This window comes from Corythoichthys intestinalis, chromosome 15 (assembly GCF_030265065.1).
Source record: "Corythoichthys intestinalis isolate RoL2023-P3 chromosome 15, ASM3026506v1, whole genome shotgun sequence".
Taxonomy (NCBI): Eukaryota; Metazoa; Chordata; class Actinopteri; order Syngnathiformes; family Syngnathidae; genus Corythoichthys; species Corythoichthys intestinalis.
In genome coordinates this window covers 33,358,363-33,386,352 of record NC_080409.1, presented here as the reverse complement: position 1 = coordinate 33,386,352, position 27,990 = coordinate 33,358,363, and the positions used below count along the sequence as shown (strand labels likewise).

Sequence of the window (27,990 nt, the reverse complement as noted above, 5' to 3'; positions counted from 1 at the left end):
AAGAAGTCGATTGCATGAAAGGCTGACACTGAGCCTGAAAATTGAATGCAAGTGTTTGTTTTGGGGGCTAAAGTTTACTGGCTGGCCTTTGCAGGGGGCAGATGGAGGAGTTGTCGATGTTTACCTTGCGCAGGGCTTGCACGAAGAGGCCTCTCCACTTGTGACTGTTTTCGTCACTGGAAAAGTCGTAGATCTGCTGGGGCTGCATCGCGGCTGTTGCGCTGGCGGCTCCTGGCGTTGCCGTGCTCCGGCCCGAACTGTCAGCATCGGCCCCGGCGGATAGTTAGCCCCCTTTTGTGGGTGGGTGGGTCAGTCCAGGGCGGCGGGCACGGCTAAAGAGTCCGTCCGTCCCTCCGTACTGGCTTACAGTGTGCACCTAGATACGAACCAGGCTGAGCGAGTCCGCGGGCGGAGACGGCTTAATTTAAGGCGGTGAAAAGCGAGCTACATTCGGGATGAAGCACATGTAGCTCCGGGGTCGTTAGCCTTGGTATAGCTAACGAGAAGCTAAGCCACCGTTCGGTGTAAACACAGCACGGCGTCTTATTTAGGAGCTAACAGCTAACAACAAGCTGGCTACGCGTCAGCAGCGCTGCTAAAAAAAACTATTACAGGCACCTTAAGTTGAATAAAGTCCGGTCATTGGGGTTGAGGAAGCAAAATACCGAGCAAAAATAGAAAGGTGCTCGGTTATTCACCGCCGAGAAGACACCTGTAACGCTAGCGCGTTAGCTCGGGGGAGCTAAGAGAGCCGCCGCTGGCCTCCGACGAACAAGGCACACTTCCCCGGCGTCACACGCGGACATCTTCTCCCGCTTGGGAGCGTTCAAAAGCCACCCCTCAAAAAAGTAGTCCCAAAGCGAATAAAGCCGGTGACGCAGCGGGGACATAGACAACTCCCGCCGGAGGCACGTCTTATGTGAGCGGAGGAGGCGCTGCCAGTCAGCCGGGAGGTTTTCTGCTTCGCTTTGGGAAGTCGCGTCGGTCGGACGAGATGTTCGTTCGGAGCGACTCTGCTCACTCACTGCCTGCCAACTGATTGTTGTTTTACTTTTAATTTCATTAGGCAGGAAAAAAAAACAAAAAGACGCTGACATGTGAAACTCTCACCTACAAGAACTCCATAAAGTCTTATTTACATACAAATTTGACATGACATTTTGTAGATTTTTTTTTTAAACAATTAACTCATACCTGTCAACCCGAGGCCGTTGGCAATCTTACAAATAGTGACGTATGACCTTACAAATTGGTGACTAATCTTACAACGTTGTATATAGCGTGCAATTTGAACAAAAATAAAATTCAATTTTTAAAATAATATGAATGTATTGGTAATATTGTAACATACAGTGGGGCAAATAAGTACTTAGTCAACCACTAATTGTGCAAGTTCTCCCACTTGAAAATATTACAGATGCCTGTAATTGTCAACATGGGTAAACCTCAACCATGAGAGACAATGTGGGAAAAAAACAGAAAATCACATTGTTTGATTTTTAAAGAATTTATTTGCAAATCATTGTGGAAAATAAGTATTTGGTCAATACCAAAAGTTCATCTCAATACTTTGTTATGTACCCTTTGTTGGCGTTACCTGTATCAATGGCACCTGTTTTAACTCATTATTGGTATAAGAGACACCTGTCCACACTCTCAGTCAGTCACACTCCAAACTCCACTATGGCTAAAACCAAAGAGCTGTCGTAGGACACCAGAGACAAAATTGTAGATCTGCACCAGGCTGGGAAGACTGAATCTGCAATAGGTAAAAGGCTTGGTGTAAAGAAATCAACTGTGGGAGCAATTATTAGAAAATGGAAGACATACAAGACCACTGATAATCTCCCTCGATCTGGGGCTCCATGCAAGATCTCACCCTGTGGCGTCAAAATGATAACAAGAACGGTGAGAAAAAAATCCCAGAACCACACGGGGGGAACTAGTGAATGACATACAGAGAGCTGGGACCACAGTAACAAAGGCTACTATCAGTAACACAATGCGCCGCCAGGGACTCAAATCCTGCACTGCCAGACGTGTCACCCTGCTGAAGCCAGTACACGTCCTGGCCCGTCTGTGGTTCGCTAGAGAGCATTTGGATGATCCAGAAGAGGACTGGGAGAATGTGTCCGATGAAACCAAAACAGAACTTTTTGGTAGAAACACAGGTTCTCGTGTTGTGTGCTCTGTGAAGCATGCGGGTGGAAACATCATGCTTTGGGGCTGTTTTTCTGCAAAGGGACCAGGATGACTGATCTGTGTAAAGGAAAGAATGAATGGGGCCGTGTATCGAGAGATTTTGAGTGAAAATCTCCTTCCATCAGCAGGGGCATTGAAGATGAGACGTGGCTGGATCTTTCAGCATGACAATGATCCCAAACACACAGCCAGGGCAACAAAGGAGTGGCTTCATAAGAAGCATTTCAAGGTCCTGGAGTGGCCTAGCCAGTCTCCAGATCTCAACCCCATAGAAAATCTGTGGAGGGAGTTGGAAGTCCGTGTTGCCCAACGATAGCCCCAAAACATCACTGCCTCCATTATTGCCAACAAAGGGTACATAACAAAGTATTGAGATGAACTTTTGGTATTGACCAAATACTTATTTTCCACCATGATTTGCAAATAAATTCTTTAAAAATCCAAGAATGTGATTTTCTGGTTGTTTTTTTTTCGACATTCTGTCTCTCATGGTCGCGGTTTACCCATGTTGACAATTACAGCCCTCTGTAATATTTTCAAGTGGGAGAACTTGCACAATTAGTGGTTGACTAAATACTTATTTGCCCACTGTATATAAGGAATCACTCCATTCTGAGGAAAAAAATATGGAATCATGAGAAACAAACAAAGAAATAACAATCAAAGCACATCTCTAGCATTTAGTAGCACCACCTCTGGCTTTTATGACAGCTTGCAGTTTCTGAGGCATGGACTTGATGAGTATCTTCATCAATTTGGTCCCAGCTCTCTTTGATTGCAGTTGCCAGATCATCCTTGCAGGTCGGAGCCTTGCTGTGGACCATTTTTTTCAATTTCCACTACAGGTTTTCAAAAGGGTTGAGATCTGGGCTATTTCCAGGCCATGACATTGAATGGATGAGTCTTTCTCCAAGGAATGCTTTCACAGTTTTAGCTCTGTGGCATGATGCATTGTCATCTTGGAAAATGACAAACATATTTTCAATTGAAGGGATAAGAAAGCTGTCTAAAATTTCTATGTAAACTTGTGCATTTATTGAAGATTTGACCAAAGCCATCTCCCCAGCGCCTTTGCCTGACATGCAGCCCCATTTCATCAAGGACTGAGGGAATTTTGATGTTTTCTTCAGGCAGTCATCTTTGTAAATCTCACTGGAACAGCAACAAACCAAGTTCCAGCATCACCCCCTTGTCCAATGCAGATTCTTGACACCTTGTCCAATGCAGATTCTTGACTCTTGACAAGGTCATGATGCTGGAACTTTGGTTTGGTGCTGTTCCAGTGAGATTGTGAGAGAAAAAAAACATTAAGCATTATTCGTTCAAAGAGCATGAGTGCCCTCTAGTGGAGAAAATACTTCCGAGTTTGAAGAATGAATACTGTAGTTCATTCATAGTTACTATAATGAAATTAAAAGGATCAATCTCCGGTTTTCTGTGGCCAATAGGTTCCAAGATTCTGCGTGCTTTGTCAAATGCTTCTTTTTTTACGATGCTTTAAAGACGTCACGTGATTGAAAAGGCTGGCGTGATCATAGAACGGCAAGCTTGCGTCTGATTGCTGTCATGGAGTCATGTGATTATTGTTGCGACGTCTCATTGGTAAAATTAGTTGCGCTACTCTTGGCAATGGCATCGCTGGCAAAAATAAATAAATCTAATGCAGAATAAAGAGGAAAAATGTAACGACTCTTGTGTAGCCCAAAGTAGCGGAGTATATATAGCGTTTTTTCTTCACAAATCTACTCAAGTAAGAAGTATGGCTTAGTAAAACTACTCTTAGAAGTAATTTTTCTCAAAAAGTTACTCAAGTAAATATAATGGAGTACATGTAACGCGTTACTACCCACCTCTGAGTTACAGTACCTTAGCATTTAAACACTTGCAACACGTGCCAAAACTTCGCCATGCAGCCCAGGTTTTCTTGGCCCGCACCCAATTATGAAAATATTAAACATGGCCTGCACAAGAAGCTTAAACTCAGCATACCTTCTATTGCACTTCGCAACTTTAACACTAGATGGAGCCAGTTACTTAAACAGTGCCTTTCCATTAGCTCAGTGGTCTTCAAAACAATGTAGGAAACTAAAATTTCAGGATTTAGTTTGACATAAATTTATATTTACATTGACAGCAATAATCCATTCGCTCCCAGACCTCCCAGTCAAAATGGATTGGACATCTAGTGCTATCAACGACAGCCAATGAGTTAAATGCGAGCACTATGAAGGGTTAACTAATGATTAAAAACATATAGGATAACAATGTTAAAAAAAACTCGTATGCATTAATATCAGTTTTATTAATAGATGGGGAATAAATTTACCAAAGAACTTTCTCTCAAGTGATCGAAAAAAGGCCTTTTTGTTTTTTTACACGATAACATTTGAGTTCATGTGTCACACAATTATATGCATGTTTTTTTCCTTTAAGAAAATGGGTAGTTAAAAATGCATTCCTATTTTTTAACTTTACATATTTCTCTAAAAATGTAATTTTGTTTTTCATTTTATCCCAGTTAATGTATTTAACATGAAATATAAAGTATCACTAGACTCGAAAAGGAGATAACTATGCTAAAAAAATATTAATCGTTAAATTAATATACAAGATATATATGAATGGAAATCAACAAACCAACAAAATGATATGCATTAAAATTGGTACAATTACAAAAAAGTATTACATCGAATTTAGATTAGAATTCATTCTGTTAAAAAAAAAAGTTTCCCAAATAAAAAAAATCAAAACAATAACCTAATTGTTTTTTGCGCCAAATTGAAAAAAAAAAAAAATCGATTAATTAATCATTAGATCTGACGTATACTAGTATTTTTCATTTATATAATGCGGCAAAACTGTACCAATGCAATAAAAAATAAAATAAAAAAAAGTCAGGCTGTAAATGCTACAACGCCCCCTAGTGGACCAGTCGATTGCTTCTCTGAGCCATTGATGCGAACAAAAATACTGTGTATATATAGAAATAATAAGTCAGCGATATAACCTTGCCCTTCAAAAAACATCTTTATTGTATAAAAACAATAATCGTTTCAAAAAAAAAAAAAACACATTTGTGTTAAAATCTGCAACAAGTGATAAACTGAGTACATGTAAATATGACATACGGCAACATCATGAGTGGCAAACATATCCCAACAAGTTTATTTAAAGCTCAAATACCGCTTTATATCCAAAGCAAATTGCATTGTTAAAGGCACGTTTTTTTTTATTTTAATTTCATTGTATAGTACAATAATTTCTTTGAAATGACTGAAAATAGTCCAGTGGTGTTTTTCTGCTGACTCCTTCACCACCCAAAAAATGCACCTCAAATAAAAACTGTCAAATCCATTTGAACTGAGAGATGCATATGTGTAATAAAATGTACTACCACCATCTTTTGGGGTTAAATTTCTTACATAAAAGCATATGTATGTCAAGGCACCAGTTTGTGTGTAAGGTGTATAATCATATCACCCTTGTTAAATGGTCGTCAGTCATGTGCCCTGTTATTGGCTGGTGAACGACCCGTGACTGTATTGGGGAGAAAATGAAGGGATTCTTTTTTAGAGGTGTCTGAGATGTTTGAGTCTGTTCTTTGGCTTTTAAAGTGCATTTTCTGTAGGGTTTAAGTCTGGGGAGCAACACTCCTTAGGGTCTTGAATGAAGGCCATGCTGTCATCATTGCCGCATCCAGAAGCCGGCGTTTAAAGCGCAAAGCGGTTCTCCACCTCGTCGGCGACCATTTCGGCGATGGCGAGCGAGGAGGTGGCAGCGGGCGAAGGGGCGTTACGCACATGCAACACGCGGCTGCCCAGGTCACCCACGCCGCCGTCGAAAACAAAGTCGTCCACCAGGTTTCCGTCACGGTCCAGCGCCTGCGCCCGCACCCCGGCAGGACCCCTGCACGGGACAGCCAACAAATAGGAACCAGATTGACGTCAGGTGGTGAGTGGGATGGATTCAGCTTCCCATTCTGTCACTTTTCATTTCATTGCCATCGATTCTTTTTATTTTCTTGCTTACTCCGCACACATTAATGCCATCACAATTAATCAACTAATCGATTATTAAACAACAACTATTTTAATCGTTTAGCGCATGTTGATCTTAAAAAAAAAAAAAAGTTAAAATCCTCTTCTTTGCGCCTTTAGCAAGGTGACATGGAAGAAGAAAAAAAAAAAAGAGAGAAAAAAAAAAGTTGACGTTAAAAAAACAAACAAAAATAATGCCACTAAAGGGACACGAAAGATTTTTTTTCTGTCAAAGCAAAAAAAAAAAAAAACAAACAAACAAACAAAAAAAAAAAACACGAAAGTAAAAAAAAAAAAAAAGGTCTGAGCAAAAAAAAAAAAAAAAAATGCCCCGGAAAAAAAAAGACCCGGAAGTAAAAAAGAAAAGTTGAGGTTGAAGCAAAAAAATAAATAAATAAATAAAATAAAATAAAAAATGGCCGGGGGAAAAAAAACACGAAAGGAAAAAAAATAAATAATTGCCCCGGAAAAAAAAAGACCCGGAAGTAAAAAAAAAAAAAAAGAAAAAACACATAATTCCACTATTTTATACGTGCGTTTTGCAGGTAAACAATGGCAACAATGGGGCGTGATCACCCGTGGAGCAGGTTAATTGAGTTTTACTTTGAAATAGGCCTAAAATATGATGACATAAGATCAGTTCTTGATATTAAGCACGGTTTCCAAATAAGCAGAAGACATTTGAAGCGAGTTTTAAACTCAACCGGACATTTTCGTCGGAAAACATTCTGTGATTTGGCGGTCCTTGTTGACTTCATTCGCTTTCCAAAACTCAAACTGACCTGGAGGCACAACTATCTTCCAACATTTTTTTTTTTTGCTTTGACGTTAACTTCTTTTTTCAAAGTTGTGTTTTTTTTTTTTGTTTGTTTGTTTGTTTTTGCTTCGACATAAAAAAAATGTTTTTGGTTTTTTTTGCTTCAACCTCAACTTTTCTTTTTTTACTTCCGGGTCTTCTTTTTCCGGGGCATTTTTTTTTTTTTTTTTTTTTTTTTTTTTGCTCTGACAGAAAAAAAATCTTTCGTGTCCCTTTAGGGGCACTATTTTATTTTTTTTTTTTAAACGTCAACTTTGTTTTTTCCTCTCTGTTTTTTTCTTCTTCTTCCATGTCACCTTAGGGGCTCCGTACCTTTTAATGGTGAGTACTTTTTCATATTTATTTTTTTAATCAAAATAAAAATTAAAGAAAATTGTTAGAAACAAAAAGGAATAAAACAGTAGATATTTTGTTACTTATTTTTTAATTCATCCTATTTTTGTATTTTCATATTATCGGAAAGTCAATTGCATGCAATGACATATTTCTTTTGTCATTGTTAAATTGAGGCGGCAAAGGGAGAAAAATTGGTAAAATGTAATAGATAATTAGTTTTAAAGTAACTTAGTTACTTTGATAATAAAGTAACTAGATTACTTTTTTTTTTTTTTTTAGGTGTAATCAGAAATTACACTACTTTTTAAGTAATCTGTGACAACTCTGGTTCCAACGCACATTTACAGCTAAAATGTAAAGCTGAGTATTCCACAGTAAGTAACACTTGATTGACATAGGAGCCAATTATTCGACTCGCTGCAAAAATAACATTGGGAACCCAATATTTATTGAGTTAGGTCCGACAGCTGCTGAAGTAATTTTTGGGTACCGAATCCAAAAGACTTCACAAACTTGACAGAAAAATAGAACTATAAAATCCCTTTTTCTTAAAAAACACTGTACTAATATGCTTGTTTGTTTGATTAAAAAATTTACAAAGTTTGAAATATGAAAGAAACAAGCATTACTGTTATATTTATCTAATACTATTATATTTTTAGAAAGGATAACTAAATTTGTGTGCAAGTCGTAACAACATAGTAAGGAGCCCTAACACAATCGTGTGTACATACACGCTTACCTGAGCACGTCGCTGCGAGACAGTTCGGGAATATACTTTTGCAGGATCTTGACCTGCGCCCCGATGAAAATGCCTCGGTACATCTCGCCGATGCCGTACGAGATGTTCCTCAAAACCAGCTTCTGAAGGCCTCTGTTGCAGCAAATGACATGCAAATAATGATGTGCATGCTCAGCAAATGGTCATGTTTAAAACAGTAATAGTATTTGGTGGGCTTAATTCTACAACGAATTTGGGATCACAGGTTTTTCGTGACACGTTTCAAACCTTTGCTTTCAAACGTGTGTCAATTATGTATTATTGCATGAAGTGTTGTACTTCTCCCGACTGGTTCCCTTCGATAAGGCACCAGTTATACACTCAATTTTGTCACTTATATATCCTTATATTCATGCTGTAGAGGGGGCGAGCCACATTGTAGTTTTGGTTTCCTTTAGAGGGCCACAAGTCTGCCAGTTTAAGCTGACACAATCAATAATGGGCAAATGATTGATTATCAAATGAACTAACTACTTCGATAGTCAATAAATACCATAGTTTAAACCAGGGGTCGGGACTCGGGAACCTTTTTGACTGAGAGAGCCAAAACACCCTACATGTTTAAAAAAAATGATTCCACAAGAATGTGTATGTGTGTGTATTATATACTGTATATATAGACATATGCAATGTTCTGTTGCCAGCTTGTTAGAGTCCATTTTGTGACCTCTTTTTTTCCATGAGCATTTGAACACATTATGCGGGAGCGTGAGTGAGGGCACACTCGGCTTTTATGAGCAGTCGCCAAGTTGTGATTGAAATAAAGCTTTAGAAAATAACAACAAAAGCCTGACATTGTTACTTGGGATGTTACAATCGTTGCTCATTTGCGGACTCACCACTCTGAAAATAACAAATAAAAACATGGCTTGGCACTGTGTTTATTTCCTGGAAGAGGAAACTCCAACCACGGGGGCGTGTGCCGAGACAGGTGGAGCCTCTCAGGAGAGCTGTTTCGTGAGTCTCGCTCTCTTGGAAGTGGTGACAATTTTGACAGGCGAAAAAGTTATGAAAGTGAAACTGATTGCATGCCTCGGTGACTTGGGGTACCACACTTTTTTAGTTTAATTTTCCCCTGCGCATTTTTTATATACCGTATTTTTCTGACTATAAGTCGCAGTTTTTTTTTTTTTCATAGTTTGCCAGAGGGTGCTACTTATACTCTGGAGGGACTTATGTGTGATTATTTACGGTTGGGTCAGGCCGGACTTCTCTTTCGCATATATTTATACTAAAACAGAAGGCGCTGTGCATGCCTGCGCACGTGAACGCCGTGGCCCCGCTCTCTTTTCAATCTTCCCCTCCATCCCTGGCGCCCTGCGTGAGTCCACATCCTAGTATTTCCTTTTCGATATGACGCAGCTAGGAGTGTAAAACAAACTAAAGACAGGGGAATTGAAAAGCAAACAACTTTTTAGGCCCGATCTAACTTCTAGCGTCATTTAATGTTAGCATACCGTACACCTATTCAGCCTGTTGTTTTCTATTGTATTTTAAATTGCCTTTCTAGATGACATGTCTGTTTTTGGTGCTGGATTCTATCAAATAAATTTCCCCCCAAAAATGCGACTTATACTCCGGTGATACTTATATATGTTTTTTTTTTTCATTGCACATTTTTTGGCTGGTGCAACTTACACTAAGGTGCGACTTATAGTCCCAAAAATACGGTATTCGCTCGGCGCCGAGTTAGGTGCGGCCAGTCCCGCTGCTGGCAGAGCGGAGACTTAACACGCGAAACAAGCTCTGTACTAACGCCCATCTCAGTGCAATCCGTGACATAAGGCCCTCTAATGGGCACTGAATTTAAGCATATGATTGCGACGTTTGTTTGAAGATTCAAGAAAAATGTGTGGCATCACAGCTCGTTCATGTCAAGCGAGCCGGCCGCACATTTCCACATTTAAAATTACGGGTTGGCGGAAAGCCAGATGCGCTCAGGAGACATGGGTTCTCGACCCAGGGTTCCTACAGGTTTCCTCAAGTTAAATTTAAGACTTTTTAAGACCTAATTAAGACCATTTTTTAACAACTTAATACCTATTTCATAGCCATATCGACAAAGACAAAACAAAATCCGTGAATTTGTGTTAATTTATTTCTCCAAATAATCCTATAATAATCCTATTCTCTGAATAGGCTACTTACGCGACAGAGACACAGATCACATAGAGGTGTTCTCGTTAGCATTAGCATTTAGCGTGACGAGCGTCATCTTAAACTCTCGGGCAACCACAACAGTTCTGCTTTTATGGTTGCCGTGGACCAAAACGATGTGCGCAGATCCACTCTCTCAAATCCACTAGCAATTGTAGCTGGACTGGGATGCAGGGAGGCTGCAACAATAGCAGCTAGCTGGCTAGTGTTAGCTGCTGTTGCTTCGCTTACATTAGCAGCTTGCTGGCTGGCTTCAGCTTCTTTCTCTTCTGGCCCGTGGGTAGCTGGCTGGTTTAAAAAGGCAGATTGAGAAACGCCGGCAATGGAAGGAGTTTGTTTCTTTCCTCTCATGGAGGTTATGTGCTTGGACGATTTAGCATGGGACTCTACCGCCTTCACGCCCATTGTAACTTGTACTTTTTAAGGTATTATTTCCAAATTCATAAATTCAATGCTTTTTAAGACTTTTCAAGACCCCGCCGGAACCCTGCCAACCCCTGGTTTAGGCTCTGTTCATCTAAAAATTGTCCGAAAGGAGCTGTATGTAAGAATTGCATTTCAATTACCCATTACAGTAGTACATTGCAGCCACAGTGTCGTTATAGTCTGTCGCTTAATACTATATTAGTCTCGACCGTGGCCTCAGTCTGTTCGTAGTCCTGTAGAAATTGACACTCTTGTTAATATTTATACTACTGTATAGATGCAGCATCTCATTCCTTGTAGTAAGGGCTGTACATACTAGAGTGTTTGTGCTATGTGTTTTGATTTAAAGCACTTGTATGTCATTGGATTATCCAGGGAGGACCTCAAGTTCGGGCTTCTGTAGGACCAACCTGAAGGAGAGTGCGTCTGCCAGGTCTCTCACATTTAAGTCGTAGATCTTGTACCCTTCCCTCTTGAAGGCCAGAACGGCATTGGGTCCCAGCCAGATGCTGCCATCCATGCGCGGCGTGAAGTGGACACCCAAGAATGGGAAGCGAGGATCAGGCACCTAGGAAAGCAGTACAGTGTACCATATAGTATTCGCTAGTGTTGTAACTCTCAAGACCGGTGGTCTGCAATTGTTTCCTATGCGGCGAGACGTCTACACAATGCCGAGTGCGCTTGCGCAAGCATCCGCATGTATGCGCACATTGTTTAAAGGCAGCGAGTACTCACCATTTTTGTTTTTATTGAGTTTTTTATTACCTTTTCATTGCCTCAAAAATACTTTTTGCATGTATTTCCCTTTCATACTTTTAACTAGGCCTGAACGATATTGGAAAAAACTATTGTTGCGATTTTTTGGGGGTTTGCGATATATTGCGATATTATATTGCGATATTTAAAAAAAAGTGTATATATATATATATATATATATATATATTTATTTTTTTCCCCAAGAAATTTTCACTAGATGACTTGAATAGCTGTTTGGAAAGACTTTGGATGAGTCACTATCACCACAGTGTACATTGATCCCTCGTTTTTTTGCGGTTAATGGGGACCAGAACCCGCTGCGATAAGTGAAAAACCGCGAAGTAGCACACACCTCCAATTTTTTTTTTTTTTTTTGTGTGTGTTTTTTGTGCTCAATGTATTTATTCAGATTTAGCATTGGAAAGAGATACATATAAGACATGTTTTTTTCTCACTTTTCCCCCCAAAGTGATTTAAAAAATGTATAAAAATAAATGGTTTTTAAGCACTTCAAATGTTATAATTATTATCAGTTTTAAACATAACTGTCCAACCAAATCATTTTTGAACAAGAATAAAGTACTGTAGTGGTAAAAAGCTTGGCTTTATTAAATGTTTCTGTTTATCTACCTTAGCTGCGACTCTTGGAGTGACATGTAGAAATTTCAAACTCCTCATGATCACTTCTGGCATTTATTTTATATGTTTCCAACGTCTCCACACACACACGCACACGCACACACATTCATTCGAGCGCGCTTCCTTGCAGAAACTGTTTAACAAGTTAAACGATGATTGACACATTGCTCCGCTTTGAAGTCCTCTTCTTTGGCAAGATCTTAGACAACGAGCATCGTTAACTTTTAATAAGCAAGTGCTGCAGTGACGGTGAGGAACAAAGGGCTGGGAGAGGGAGGGTGTGAGGCTGTGTGCAGAGCAGAAAGCACAGCGTATGTGGATTTAAAAAAAAACAAAAAACTATCGCACGTGCTTGCGATGGGACTATCGCGCAGGCGATGTTTAAACGATATATCGTTCAGGCTTACTTTTAACCACAGTGTTTTCTTGTGGTAGCTTTAAACCAGTGTTGATCTGTTGACCACAGTAGTCACGTAGCGTATTCAAACCATCCTCATTTGATATAACTACAGTTAACTATTTTCTTAGAGTATTTTTTTAGTACGTTCTGCCTGTATGCATCTAAACAAAACAAGTTGAAAGTGCACGGTAGTACTTTGGGTGGCAAATTCGTCTCGTGGAGACGTTTCGCCGATGTAGGACATTTTGGCAGAACACCGGTCTTGGCCTTGTATCAGTCTTGACTCCCAAAAGTCTTGGTCTTGCTTTAATCTCTGCATTTTGACAAAATTTCATTAACAATGGATTGTTTAGTCCAAACCAAAGTTCTATCTAAAAGCGTGTTCAAACCTTACATGCTGTAAATACAGAATGCATGTGACTACCATGTAGCTTGCATGTCTTTCCCCACTAACAGAATACATTTAATGGCCCACGAGAAAGCATTTCCAGGAGAGCATCTAAACAAAGATAAGCATTTGTTTCAGCTGAAGATGACAGAGGCAAAAAATGAGAAGACAAGGTCAGAAACTAAATCTAAGTCAGTAATAATGTACTGTATAATATTTTTTTTCCCAATAAATGCAGTTTAATGGTGGGTGTGGCTTATGGTAAACAAGGGTTTCCTACCAGTATTCTATAAGCCTGGCATGCCATCAAGCTTTTCATTAATTATATTATTATTGAAAACACCCATTAACTTGTAGAAAATGTAAGTTATAGGCATAGTTTTAGCAAGAGTAAGTTGTAATTGGCCATACTATAATGTATAGGCGTAGGAAAAAAAATTGTAGTCGTTACAGATTTAGCTCATTGGCCATGAATGAATTAAACAGGCCGCTAAAACAATTCCCAGAATTTGGTAGGAGGAGATACAGAAACTATGTAGTCTGTGTTTTTCTGCCACGAGGCGGGAGGAGTTTGGAATTCCACTCCGAACAATGATGAAAAACATGTGGCCATAAAACAAAGCTATTATGTAACTCAAGCGGATGCAAGCGTTTCATCTTACGGGGTAAATATTGCCTTTGACCAGGTAGTGCTTCTCGGGTTTGAGGACCAGATAGTCGCCTCGGAAGGGCACAATGCGAGGCTCCCGGCTGCACCCAGAGATCTGCGACAGGCGGTCGGAGTAGAGACCCCCGCAGGTCAGCACGTAGCGGCAGTGCACCTCGTTGCCCTGACGCAAACATTTAATGTTACGGTCTCATTTTGTTTTACACACTATCTCGAATAAGTGGGAGAAAATGGATGGGTGGATGGACACGACACTTCATGGACGGCTCCTACCTTCTTGTCTCTGATGACGATAGGATGCTTGAGTCCTGGAAAAAGACGACAATAAGACGATGACATCATCAGGAAGCGCAAAGCATGCTCACCTTCGGCGCTTCCCGCCGGGCTCTCGTTGACCACGGAAATGTCGTTGACTTCGTACTGGGTGACCACCTTGCCGCCGGCCTCCTGGAAATCTTTGCCGTACTGCAGCGCCACCTGCCGCCAGTCCACGATGCCCGTGTTGGGGGAGTCCAGCGCCATGACGCCCTGACAGGGAGAATGGCAGGGAATAATCGTGTTGCAAATCCCATCTTTACAAAGTATACGAAGTACCTTGCAGTATGGCTCCCGTTCTCGAATTCCTTTGGCGTCCACGATGCTGAGACCCGGTACGCTGTTCTTCAGACCGCGCTCGTATAAAGCTTTGAGGCGAGGGATTTCCTCCTGTTCCACCGCCACGATGAGCTGGTACATTAAACATCACATCGAGCCTTGGTGATTTGATGGCAATCAGAAATATTTGAGTTAGATTTCTGTGATCGGCCGTGACGTATTTAATCGATAAAACGTGGTGAATGCATTCTGACAATAGAGTCCAATTTGAATGGTTTTAGATGCCTATTACACTCCAGTTGAGGTCAATTGTAAAACTAAACATAACACTTGGCATTTTTTTGTTTGTGAAAACCTGTTACGTTCATGTATTATACAATGAAAGACACCAGTGATGCGCTAACTGAAATTGGCATTAACTATTAACTTATTGAATATATACACACAAATATAACAATACTAAGAGGCATATGCTATATGTCCACTGCCAAAAGCAAGTTATAAAGAATTCTTCTACTGCACTACGTTACTGTCAATGATTCTCTGTGAAACTTTTTTTCATGTTGACCAAGTAAAAAAGAAAAAAAGACCCTAATTTGTGAGCCATAGTTATTTTCAAACAATCCTTGCATTGTTCAGTTAATGTCTTGATTACATCTTTCTATATTTATTTCATTGTTTTGTTGACTGTTTTTCCGGGTTTCCAATGTTAAACTGACAGGAATCTACAGTGACTGTTATGTGTTATTATAAGCTAATTATGAACAGTAGTTAAACGTAGAGTCTTACAAAATGGCAGTGTCAAGAAATACAGTATTAACAAATAGAAATACAATGCAATTCAGCGCAATAGCAGACAGCTGGGTTTGTTCACATATCGACCATAAGATGCTGCCATTGTGCTTTTAACTATCAACATTATCATATCAAAGGAACTATACTTTTTTTTTTTTTTTTCATACTTTTGTTTCAAGAGCGTATGTTTGCATAGGGACAGTAGGGACATAACACTACGTTTTAAGTTTTCAGGATTCTCAAATTGTTCCCACCAACTTTTAAGCAACCTCATTTGCATTGTATAATGACTTCAATTATATAGGTAATTTAGATTTTCTTCCCATATCTTGTAAGGATAGAATTGACACTACCATTATTAAGTGAATTACAGTACTTTAATTATGTTCAGACTTAAATTGACCCCTTTTCACTTGCTGAATGCGCAAGTCCCATTTTCCCGTCAAACGCACGTTTGATTGGCTAATGACTTGACCCCACCCAACACAGACACACGGACCCCACCTCGATAGAAATACAACATGCCACCTCATCCGCCTCCCTTCAAAAAATGAGGGATATAAGAAGTTTTTTTCTGCCGTCACCAGCAACTGTAAGTAATGTAAAAAAGTAAAAGTTGTGTAGGTGGGGAACGCACCACTAATTTTACTACTGAAAGTTCGACCTGCATCAGAGTTAGCATAACATTAATCTGTGTGAATTTCTCAAACTTGAGGAGGAAGCTGCAACGAGAGAAATAGCCTCCTGGATGTTTTCTACTGTTGAAGTTAAAGAAACTGTAAGAAATGTCATGAACCAAGATTTACCCCTTTGTCCCCTATTTTCATTTTTATTTTATTTATGTGGTGTTAAAGCAGCCCAAATGAGCTTTTATATTTTGTTGAGTTTGACCGTGCTTGTGGACAAAAGCAGTCGTGTTTTACTTGAAGGATTTTTATGTATTTTATTTATTCCCTGACAAAGTTTGTTATATTTATTTAGACAGACAATTTTGAGAAGTACTATTAAGACAAATGTTTATTTTTTTGCATTCCTGGATGATTAGCAAGTTTGTATTTCTTGTGTATGTTAATATAATTTGTCTTCAAATAATGCAATTAAATTTTGCTAATAAAATCCAGACAGTTATTCTGGAAGTTTTCAAAATGTTTCTTAAGTAGTTTTGGAAAACAAAGATTTGAATCGAACGGTGTATCGCCTGAACCAATAGATAAGCACTGCAAAACGCAAAGTTGACCGCACCTTGCCACACTTCTTGTAAGGCAGTCCTTTCTTGTCACAATAGTCATAGGCCAGCGCCGCGCCTCGCACGCACAAGCGAGCCTTGAGCGAGCCAGGCGTGTAGTAGATGCCGCTGTGGATCACACCACTGTTGTGGCCGCTCTGGTGCGCCGCTGGGAAAAAATAAACGACGATGTCAGTGTTGAGAATTCAACTAACAGAACAACAGTTACATGTTGAGATGAAATTAATAAATTCCTTTGTAAGTGAATGCGTTCTTTATTCCTATTTATTATTATTTATTATATTACCGTATTGGCCTGAATATAAGACGGTGTTTTTTGCATTGAAATAAGACTGAAAAAGAGGGGGTTGTTTTATATTCGCGGTCTAGACATTATACCCATTCACGACGCTAGATAGTGCCAGATATCATTGAAGCGATGTTCTGTCATGACAGATCTCAGCTACTCTTAAGTTTATCTAGTTTGCATTATTTCATTGCAATGTTTTTCCTTATTCAGATGTTTCAAGACTACAGTTAGTTACACTTCACTTTGATGGTTAATGCAGTTATTGCAATATTGTTGTTTTATCATGATAGATTGGTTTATTTACATTTCAAAAACCAAAAGCCATTCATTTACAAATGTGATTGCACTTTAGTTTACATATTTAAATGTTCAGATATTAAAATAACATGCTTTTTCTCTCAAATATATTGTTATAATCATTTGTTTCGGATGTACTGTAATTATTTTCTGTATAAAAATTAATTTGGTGTTCAAAAAGTCTTTTTTCAAACTTGAGTCTTGAAAAAGAGGGGGTCGTCTTATAATCAGGGCCGTCTTATATTCGGGCCAATACGGTATATTACTGTATAATATATTAATTTGAAGTATTAATTCCTCGCCCTATATTTATTTATTTTAAATTACGAATTTGATAACCTTTCAAATGTCTTTCTGTTATTAAAATAACATTTTCTGAATCAATTAATTGGATTATTAAAGCCAGATCTCACTTGGATATTAGCTCGCTAGCTTAGCTATATCAGTTTTGAATTTGACCCAAAAAAAAAAAAAAGGCTTTTTCATTCAATTCCAAAGGATTCGGTGAATGCACATGTTAAACTCCTGGGGTTCGGTACCTCTAGCAAGGTTAAGAACCGCTGCTCTAAATTAAGCAATCCCCATTTTATTTTATTTTTTTCCCCCTTAACTTGAAAGCATTTTACAATCTCCTAAATTTAATTGAATCCCATTTAAACTTTTCATTTTTCAACTGGTATTAAATTGATTCACTTATAAACCACTAAAATTAATTCTGATTTATATGATCCATTTACTATATTTTAAAAACTATTACGTTTTGCCATAAATGCTCAACTGCTCTACACAAAAGTAGTTCTACTTGTTTGGAGCCGCAAAAAATTAAAGGCCTCATATAAGCCCTATAATGAAGGCAACACATGCTTTATGTATGTATATTAGCCTACTATCAAAATGACTAAAGTTGGCTACAAATACATAATGAGCCTTCATGATTAAATGCTTATCTTCCCTGCAGTGCATTCTGTAGAGAATGACGCACCACCTGACTACTCTGTTGTACGATGCCGCCTCAAGTTTAACATTACAATATAATGAATTAAACGAATGTTTGTCCTCCTACAGAAACTATATTAAAACAAGAAATAGATTTGCCTCCTTTTTCCATTTTCAGACATTTTTGAAAAAGCTCCAGCGAGCGACTAGGGCATCGCTTAAGAGCCGCATGTGGCTCTAGAGCCACGGGTTGCTGACCACCGCTTTAGAAAAACAAACAGATTAAACTTCAATGTATTGTGTCATCCTTTTTATCTTTTCCTCCTCACAGAGCTCTTTCTCCTTCTCCAGCAGGGTGAATGTGAGGGTCGGGTGTCGCAGGATGAGCTCTCGTGCAGTGGCCAGGCCCACGATGCCGGCTCCCACAACAGCCACATCGCAGCTACTGAAAGACCACAATTTTTCATCAGCGTCCTTGCAGCACATTATGTACACATGCGTGTTGACAAAGCGGTTCAACGTCCCGCTGTGCGCCTCGACCGCCGGTACGACCTTTGAAATGGACGGAGGGCAAACGAATGCTTTTTCATCCCTGGCGTACTGTACGCGTCAAATTTCACCCATTGAAGAATAGGGCAGCCACAAAATGATTTTTTTGATTGGCGAAACATCGCTGATTATTTTTGCTAGGTGTTGACTCCAAGGCTCATATAAAAACACGTTACATTTATGTTATACAGCGGATGTACAAAATGGTTTAAAATACAAATTAAAAGAGAATGCAGTCGTACCTCTACATACGAAGTTAGTTCGTTCCAAGTCCTTGTTCGTAAGTCGAAATGGTTGTATGTTGAGTAGGATTTCCCCATAACTATACAATTCCATTAATTCATTCGACAGCCCGAAAACCTACACTAAATCATTATAGCAATCACACAGAGCAAAACAAATAAATTATGAATAAAAATCGAACCAATAATATAATAATAGTAATAATAATTAGAGGTGGGAATGTTGGGGCACCTCACGATTCGATTACAATTACAATTCAGAGGCTATGATTCGATTATAAATCGAATATTGATGCACAAATCCACCCCCAAGCTATTACAGTAGCTGCTTTTAATGTTTTGTACATTAGCTACAAAAATCCTCTCAGGGTTAAATAAACTGCTATGTCACTATCAAGTCAACAGTTCAAAACAGAAAATAAAGGGCTCGCGTCCCCATTCTGTATCAGCAGCTTTAAACTACATTCAATTAATTTAATGTTGTGAATCAACCGTTTAAATTGTTAAAATTGTTCCCGTTATTCCATAATTTCCCTTCTGTCTACTTTCGACATGAGAAAGTTTTAAAACTGTTTCATCATTTAAAGATAGATTCGAGAGTCAAGATTTTGCTATTTTAGGAGTATTTTAGATAAAAAGGTAATTAGGTTTGCTCGGAAGGTTTGCTATAACAGAGCCCTCTTGAGAAGTCTACTGCTTTAAGATGGCGGCTTTTTACTAACGCCAGCGAGTCTGTCATTTCGAATCTAGTTTTATATACATGTGATATCTACCGTATAATTTTTTTAGTTTGTAGCAACGTTGGCAAGGTTTGTAGCAACTGAGTGTTGTTTGTAGCGGCTGTGGGCGTTTTTTTTTTTTCATCCAGCGGCATGAGTTGTGGATGTTTACTCTCGGCCCGTTCGTCATTGCGTCCCAAAGACCGCGCTGACTGTATTTTAGTTCCGCTTTACTTAGCATATGTATATAATCAGACTATAGATGTTTGTGAATTGTTCTCAAATCTTCAGCGGTCGAACCGCGAATAATCTAAGAATCGGAAATTTCGCACACCTTTGATAATATTAACCTGTAATAATGTAACGAATCAGGTCTCAAATTGGGGGGGATGTATTTTGCATGGTGTACCTGAACGCACTGCGTGGCTGACTTGACAGAGTGAGAGAGGACTTTTTACTTTCACTTTTCATGTTCTGTTGAAGGCGTCAGCTGCGGCGGACAGTAGGCATGTTGTGTTGCACAAGTTCTGAAATACCGTATTGGCCCGAATATAAGACGGCCCTGATTATAAGACGACCCCCTTTTTTTCAGGACTCAAGTTTGAAAAAAAGACTTTTTGAACACCAAATGAATTTATATACAGAAAATAATTACAGTACATCCCAAACAAATGATTATAAAAAATATATTTGAGAGAAAAAGCATGTTATTTTGCCTCATTCAAATCTTAATATCTGAACATGTAAATATGTAAGCTAAAGTGAAATCACATTCATAAATGAATGGCTTCTGGTTTTTGAAATGTAAATAAACCAATCGACTGATAAAACAACAAAATTGCAATAACTGTATTAACCATCAAAGTGAAGTCTAACTGTAACTGTAGTCTTGAAACAAATCTGAATAAGGAAAAACATTGCAATAAAATAATGCAAACTGGCTAGTAACTGAGACCTGTCATCACAGAACATCGCTTCAATGATATCTGGCGACATCTAGCGTCGTGAATGGGTATAATGTCTAGAACGCGAATATAATTTCAATGCAAAAAAACACAGTCCTATATTCGGGCCAATACGGTAAATGATTAAAAACCTGACGAAGCTGGCGATTTCTTTGGCGATGTTACAATGATAATAATTGTCAGCTGAACTGGTGAACGGAGGAGGACCGCCGAGATCGTAGACATTCTACGGCTGTATTGTGGAACCAGTTCACGGACGCGCACACCAGGCTTGTATTTATCCATCATTGCCATCTTCAGTTCATTCGTAAGCGTCACCTTTTTCGTTTTTTTCACCACTTGCACTAACATTGTTGGAACCCATGTTGATTTCTCTCACAAGAAAATCTGCCATGCGTCAGTCTTGCGGGAAAACAAGAAACTGCGGCTCAGTCATTAATCGTCGTATTTCGAGCATGTCGTCGGATGTCGAAAAGATCGTGTGTCCAAGCGATTGTATGTCGAGGTACCAATGTATTTTCTATTCAGAAGCTCAATAGAGTATGATTTGGACAATTTTGAGGTCAACAATGTATCTAAATAATGAATGAACTATAAAATAGTTGCGGATCAAGGTGATCGATTAAGCGTTGATTAGTCGATTAATCATGGCTGCCCAAAGAGTGTCTTTAATAGAACATCACAATGTTAAATCAGTACATGTTTTGGGATGAAATAAGAGGTGTAAAATATTCTCTTAAATCTGTGGCTGTCATTGACGGCGATAGACGTCTAATCCATTTTAATTGGGAGGGCTACAGCGATCATTTGCTGCCAGCCCCTCCCAGCTTAAACGGGATGTTCACAGTGCAGAACTGTAGTGTGCTTTGGGAACTATTACATAATTGTCCTGCCCCCTAAAGCCTGCACACACTCAACTGATGTGAAACACATGCATGCATTCTTCTCTCCTTTTGAAGGCGGTTCACGGTAAAAAAAGCAGTTCATGTCAAAAAAAATAATAAGATTTATCTATAGAATCAGAGTTATTTATTAAATCTGCTATTAAAATGCCCTTGACAGTGCAAAAACAGTCAATTGAAAGATGTTCATTACGTACGACATTACTGGACAGCAGTCAAATATGTACAAGAAAAAATAAGCAGCATGAAAACAGAAAAGTGACTTAATTACAGTTAAAAGTCGTTTCTCCTTACCTGTGCAAGTGTTTGGTACAGGTGTCATGTATCAAGTTAGCGCTAGCAGCCTTTAAGGACGCTCTTGTGACGAAGATTCGAAACATTGCAACTACTCGTCAGAAGGAACTTTTTTTCATTGTATAAAAAAACCAAAAAGGACAAAGCTAAAAGTGTTGCCAGTGCTTGTTCCGCCTTCTCTTGAAACTTTTCTCCTCCTCCTCTTCCTTACTAGTCGGGTCATTGATAAGTCCGCTAACTGCACCCCATGAAACTCAAAACCCGCCTCAATTCCCGCGAGATTTCCTCATTCTCCCGGCAGCGAATAGGAAAGCGCGTTTTAGCTTACGTATACCAGTGGAGGCGGGCTTTCAAAATGGCGGCGGTTGATATGTAAACAAATGCGCAATAAACTTGAAGGTAGGTCAAGGTAATTTCACATTTTGGACTATTTATCAACTTTCACGAGCACAAATATGTTATCTGAAGATGTATTAAAGGTTTTTGTATTGTAGATGAAGCTGCTAGTGAAAGCGGCGCAGGCTGCAGTGAAGCAAAGACCTAGCCAGAGACACTTTTGGGGCTGGCTCAATGCAGTTTTCAATAAGTATTGACTTTTATATCGTTCTTTATGTTGATGGGGATCATTTATTTTATCTGCAGATCTTTAAATTATGGATAGCTGAAATTCCCAATCCTGAGTATCTTGTTGAATTTTGGCAAGCTTGCTTGTAAATGTACAAAGGAAAAGTACAAAAACAATCTTTTCATTACAATTTTTTTCTATTATTATTTGGGTTAGCATTACTAATCATATCTAAATGAGTGTACATTTTCATTGTTGTCAATTTTCCATATTTTTTCTGAGTAGGTTACTGTACATATTTTACAGTGATCCCTCGTTTTTCGCGGTTAATGGAGACCAGAACCCGCCGCAATACGTGAAAAACCGCGATGTAGCGCCCCCCACCCAATTTGTGTGTGTGTGTGTGTGTGTGTTCAATATATTTCTTCATATTGAAAAGCGATACATATGTTTTTTTCACTTTTTTTCCCCCAAAATTAAAACAACTTTTATGTATATATTTTTTTAAATAAATGGCTTTTAAGCTCCTCAAATGTAGTAATTAAGTAATTAAGTTTTAAACATGTTACTGTCCCACTGAATTACTTTTAAACAATATATATATATTTTTTAAATGCTTGGCTTTATTAAATGCTTCATTGAGTCCACTCAAATCCATTCAAGCTGCTCACTTACAATGAGTTACCACAGCAACTGTTTAACAAGTTAAACGATGTTGACGCATGCGGCGCTTTGAAATAAGCGTCTCTGACAAGATCAAACCTGAACTTGCTGTCAATCATCGTTAACTTTAGTGCTGCAACTAAGCCTGTCGCAATATGCAACAATTCCATTTATCGCACGATAAGTAAAAATGAAGGAGGTAATTTTCCAGCTGCGATTTATTGCCTTGCGTGCGCATGCGGCAGACGTGCTGTTAAAAATTCGGTTTCCTTGTTGCCAACTACGCAAAATGCCTCTTCAGTCCGGGTCTGTCAAAAAAATAGCACCGGAGCCAATCCGTTCCCATTATATCCTATTGTTCAACGTATACCAGCCGCGTCAGTGCTCCGGATTGACTGCAGACCATCTCGGAGCCCGGAGCCCACCAAATGGTTTTGGCTATTTTCTGTTTTTGCCAGAGACGCATCCGTCAAAATGGGCGGATTCAGGCCTGGAGTCAACAGCCCAATGTCTTATTCACACTTTAAACACCAGTGAACATGGACGAAGAACGTTTCATCATGGAGGTGGAAAGTCGCAAAGTGATTTACAATGCACAGATCATTACTATAAGGACAGCATTAAAAACGAAGCTGCAAGATGTCCTATTATGTGTGTTTTTCTGGCACTGATATCAAACACACGACGTGCTGACAACTTTGTTTTTATTAACACACAGCGCTAATACTTCCTCAACCTGTGGCTCTCGGTAGACTGTCTCTTTCTCCCGCATCACATGAACAAAACGATGTCACTGTCGCGTGCACTTCAGGGTGCCTCGGAAAACATCCAATCAGAATATTAAACATGGAACAGCATAGCAGAAGCTATGAGGATGGACGGGGAGTTTTTTTTTTATGCAAGTCATGTAATTTAAAACAGTAATTAAACAATGTCGCAAACTCATGGTAAAAGCAAAAAAAAAAAAAAAAATCGGGGAAAAAATGTTCAATCAAATCAAGTCCACCTCTCTCTCTGCTTCTCTGATGAGTACAGACTCCGTGTGTTTGTCGTTGTTTTGAATGGCACATTACAAAAGGACGGAGTTGGCGGACCGCAGCCATGCGTAGCCAGTATGTTTTGTCTGTTTTTGACATACTGCGCAGTCAACAAGGAGCCGTGCCGGACCTGGAATGAAGATCCGTGCGATGTATTTGGGCCCTTGTCTCTCTCACTGCCGCGTCACATGAACAAAACAACATCACTGTTGCGTGCACTTCAGGGTGCCTCGGAAAACATCCAATCAGAATATTACACATGGAACGCCATTCTTAAAAAGTATTTTTGAATTTAAGAATAAACATTTATCGCGTTTAAATGGGTGTACTTGATTTATTAATATATACTGTATTCTCACTGTGTCATTTTAAATTGGTTTAAAAAATGGGGGGCGCAATAATATCGCATATCGCAATAATTTATGAGATAAATTATCGCACACTAAAATTTGTTATCACGACACTCCTAGCTGCAACGATTAATTGATTAACTCAATTAGAAAAAAGATTCAAATGAGATTTTTGCTGCTTTAAGTATTCGTTTGATTAAAGTGGTGTTGTAATGGTTTGTTTTGAAAGTGTTTGCATTTAGTTGTATTGATTTGGGTGGATACACTGCCCTATAGTGGCAACAGTGAATATGACAACTCATTTCACATGACTGAATCCAGCTCCTACCTGTTAAGACAAACATAAGCTAAGTTTTTGTTTGAGCTAATGCTTTTTTAATGCAAATGTAATCGAGTTTATAGGTATATCTAGCTGTTTTTTGTGGGAATATGTGTTTGAACCATTTGTTAAGAGCATTGTAAACAAAATGTTAGCATTTTATAGCATTTAAGCTAGCAGGCTTTTGCTATGTAAGTTAGCCAATTGTTCTTTTGTTGTACTGAGATCCTCATTTATTTATTTTCTATACCGTTTGAGGCTCAGCTCAGGAATTTTAAATTTTTTAATTTTCTTTATCCGGTTACTCGATTAATCGACTACTAAAATAAATGATAGCTGCAGCTCTAGTTTAAGTTTAAGGGTGCGAAGTTTAAAGTAGCGAGGGATCGCTGTATGCTGTTCTGAAAGCTAGATTGAACATTTATCAGTTACTTGCAGCCATTCTTATTTCACTAACTACAACAACACATTCTCTGCCAATACAGGATTTGTTCTGTCACTGAAAATATAGCAGTGAATTAGGTTGACTGAATTGATCTGATAATCATTCCAGAGTGGACTACGAGCGTATCAAGGCCGTGGGTCCCGATCGGGCAGCATCAGAGTGGTTGCTGAGGTGCGGTGCCAAAGTACGCTTCCTGGGTTTGGATCGCTGGCACGGTGACTACAACGCACTTCCCACCGGACCCCTGGGACGCTTTAAGATCCAAGCTATCGACGCCACTGACTCGTGCATCATGTACCGAGGCTTCGATCATCTCGGTTTGGGAAACGCCCGTGCACTCTTAATACCTGGCGGGCAGCTCTTCCATGCCATGGTTTGGATTTTGTGCAGAGGGTTTGCAGCACGTGGAGGAGGTGAAGCTCAACAAGTGCATGTACATCGAGGACGCGTGTTTGGAGCGGCTCAGCTCACTAGAAAACCTGCAGCGTAGTGTCTTCATGTTGGAGGTGGTGTCATGTGGGAACGTCACGGACAAGGGCCTTATTGCTCTGCACAAACTCAGGTTAGTCTCACTCTTTTTTCTGCATTCTCTTCCTCTGTAAGAAGTTTAATCGCAAGTGTAAATGCATTTCTAAAATGTTCAGCTTTGGTAAAGTGCCAAACAGTGTCCTGACAGAAGGTTTAAATGGCATCGCAGGGTTTTTTGTAGCGCTTTAAAAGCAGAGGTGGGTAAAGTAGCCAAAGATTTTACTCAAGTAAGAGTAGCGTTACTTCAAAAATAATATTACTCAAATAAAAGAAAAAATCCCCAAAATGTACTCAAGTACAACTAAAAAAGTATTTGGTGAAAAGAAAACTTAAGTAATGAGTAACATTGTGAGTATATGCTTACATTTCTGTTTGTTTGTTTTTTTAAACATTTTTTTTTCTCAGCACAAAGTTATATATATGAACTGTTGTTATAATGATACTGTACAATAACCCATTAAATAACCACATTATGCCAGAGAAATACAAAAAAAAAAAAATCATTGAATTCCGGTGAGAAAGAAAAAAAGACAAAAATGAAGCATTATTCGTCCAAAGAGCATGAGTGCCCTCCGGTGGAGAAAATAGTTCCTAGTTTGAATCATGATTAGTTCCTTCATAGTTTCTATTATGAAGTTAAAAGGATCGTATCTCTGGTTTTCCGCGGTCAATCGGTGCCAAATAAAAACTGGGAGAGAGGGTAAAACCAGAGGCGTCGGGTCCCATTAGGCAAACCAGGCAATTGCCTAGTGCCCCCAGCCAGCAGGGGCCCCCAGAGGGCCAACAGATTTAGCACACGCAGCTTTACTGCACTGTCGCAGCGACAAGTGTGACAGTGCCAGTGAAAGCCTTGTGTCCTGAAGGGGCCCCTTTACTCGCTCTACCCCCCCCCCCCCCCCCCCACACACACACACACACATGACTCAGAGTGAGAGTGAGCGGCGATTTGGCTTTTTTGAATTGGCGTATATCCAAAATGAAGAGAAGTAAGTGACAAAAGAAAGAAAAAAAAGCAGAAGAGGAGAAAAGGAAGCAAGACAGCAGTGAGTGTACTGTTACTGTTGTTTTATGTCCTAATGTAGTAGAAGCCGAGCATTTTGAGTGTCCTAAAAAGCGCTCTATGAGACCGAGGCGTTATTATACTTTTATTAAATATGCTATTGCTCCAAGTCCAACTGTCCCCTTTACTTGCACACGCTCAAAGGGCCCCATGTTGGTTGTTGCCTGGGGCCCCCGGGGACCCTTGCTACGCCTCTGGGTAAAACCCACGCTTTAGAGTCATGTTGAGGGTAGTTCTCTGTGTCAAATCCTTCGTTTTTTACGGTGCTTTAAAGACACCACGTGATTGAACAGGCTGGCATGAACATAGAACGGCAAGCTTGTGTTTGATTGGTATAATAGACTCATGTGATTATTGTTGCGACGTCTCATTGGTTAAATTGGTAGAGCTATTTTAGGCATCACTAGCAAAATAAATAATCTAATAAGTAAAGACTGTAGGAGGAAGAGTAGCATTTTTTACTCCCAAATCTACTCAAGTAAAAAGTATGGCTTAGTAAAACTACTCTGAGGAATACATTCTTCTCAAAAAGTTACTCAAGTAAATGTAATGGAGTACATGTAACGCGTTACTACCCACCTCTCCTCTGTCTAAAAGCCCGTTGGGCCGCCAGGTTTTTTGGGAGGCGGATGTTCTGTGTTCCGTATTTCTTTTTGTGTTCAAAATAACTCAAGAATTGTTATTTTACTGGTTTAATTAATATCTTATTCATATCGCGGCTGGTCACGGATAATGTTACTCCATGATTGGGCTGTGTCTAAATAACGTTTTGGACAATGTAGAACTTTATATCCGACATTGTATAAGTCACATGCCCAGCCAAATCACGAAGAAAAAAAGTGCAACTTATAGTCCAAAAAAATACCGTATATTTTTTCAAATCAAATGTTTAGCTTATTGCCCTTTTTTTCTTTTTACTTCTTTGAGACGCTTTATGTATTTTCTTGATATTTCCTGTGTAGGAACCTGGAGTATCTGTTCCTCAGCGACCTGCCGGGGATCAAAGACAAACAGAACACATTGGAAAGCTTAAAGACAGCACTCCCGCGCCTCGACATCCACGTAGACCTGGACTAAAACGACAATTCACTTTATATCATTGCATTTATTTATCATCAACACGAGTCTTGTTAACATTACGCCACAAAGCTCGTTTATGCTCCTCCGCAAACATTACATTATGATGCAGTGCTATTTTCCCAGATTCACTGACAATGTGTTGTGGTAGTTATTAAAACACAATATTAAAAGAAAACATACTGGCAATGACTGGGTGCTATTATTTGAATGCTCTCAGTCAAATTTGATTGGATGTCTGTCAGTGGCAGTGAAACATGATCAATCAATTCCAGATTTCCCAGTTGAAATGGATGTCTATAAATGTCAATGGCAGTGAATGAGTTAAAAGAGTTATAAGCAACTAAGTAATCCTGAGGTTTAAGGATATTGCAAAATACCGTATTGGCCCGAATATAAGAAGGCCCTGATTTTAAGACGACCCCCTCTTTTTCAAGACTCAAGTTAGAAAAAAGACTTTTTGAACACCAAATTAATCTTTATACAGAACATAATCACAGTACATCTGAAAC

General features: G+C 39.2%; 3 protein-coding genes across 7 annotated transcripts in view; 1 reads left to right on the top strand and 2 right to left on the bottom strand.

Moving 5' to 3' along the window:
- Positions 1-1,079, bottom strand: part of sos2 (son of sevenless homolog 2 (Drosophila)) — a 72,017-nt gene extending 70,938 nt beyond the window's left edge. Inside the window, exon 1 of one of the 2 annotated variants that reach the window (XM_057858866.1) lies at positions 125-1,079. In XM_057858866.1, coding sequence (XP_057714849.1) covers positions 125-208 — 84 coding nt within the window. In that variant the 5' untranslated portion in view covers positions 209-1,079. The remainder of the gene's footprint in view (positions 1-124) is intronic. The other variant, XM_057858867.1, reaches the window with a different exon arrangement.
- A 4,137-nt stretch (positions 1,080-5,216) lies between these two features.
- On the bottom strand, positions 5,217-21,678 carry l2hgdh (L-2-hydroxyglutarate dehydrogenase). Of its 2 annotated transcripts, none has more exons than XM_057860062.1 (10): positions 21,435-21,678; positions 18,093-18,205; positions 16,238-16,389; positions 14,201-14,332; positions 13,972-14,134; positions 13,880-13,914; positions 13,602-13,769; positions 11,167-11,324; positions 8,135-8,266; positions 5,217-6,108 (listed from the first exon to the last, which is right to left on the bottom strand). In XM_057860062.1, exons 1-10 carry the CDS (start codon positions 21,518-21,520, stop codon positions 5,913-5,915), a joined length of 1,335 nt encoding a protein of 444 aa, XP_057716045.1. In that variant the 5' UTR covers positions 21,521-21,678; the 3' UTR covers positions 5,217-5,912. The 2 variants fall into 2 exon arrangements, with proteins under 2 accessions (XP_057716045.1, XP_057716044.1); XM_057860061.1 differs by having other exon boundaries at positions 18,093-18,208; positions 21,435-21,677.
- A 64-nt stretch (positions 21,679-21,742) lies between these two features.
- On the top strand, positions 21,743-27,686 carry dmac2l (distal membrane arm assembly component 2 like). 3 transcript variants are annotated; one of them, XM_057860063.1, is made up of 5 exons: positions 21,743-21,833; positions 21,929-22,020; positions 24,922-25,130; positions 25,204-25,375; positions 27,364-27,686. In XM_057860063.1, the coding sequence occupies exons 2-5, from the start codon at positions 21,929-21,931 to the stop codon at positions 27,476-27,478; spliced, it is 588 nt and encodes a 195-aa protein (XP_057716046.1). In that variant the 5' UTR covers positions 21,743-21,833; the 3' UTR covers positions 27,479-27,686. The 3 variants fall into 3 exon arrangements, with proteins under 3 accessions (XP_057716046.1, XP_057716047.1, XP_057716048.1); XM_057860064.1 differs by having other exon boundaries at positions 21,778-21,843; XM_057860065.1 differs by having other exon boundaries at positions 21,791-21,833; positions 21,914-22,020.
- The last annotated feature ends 304 nt before the right edge of the window (positions 27,687-27,990 follow it).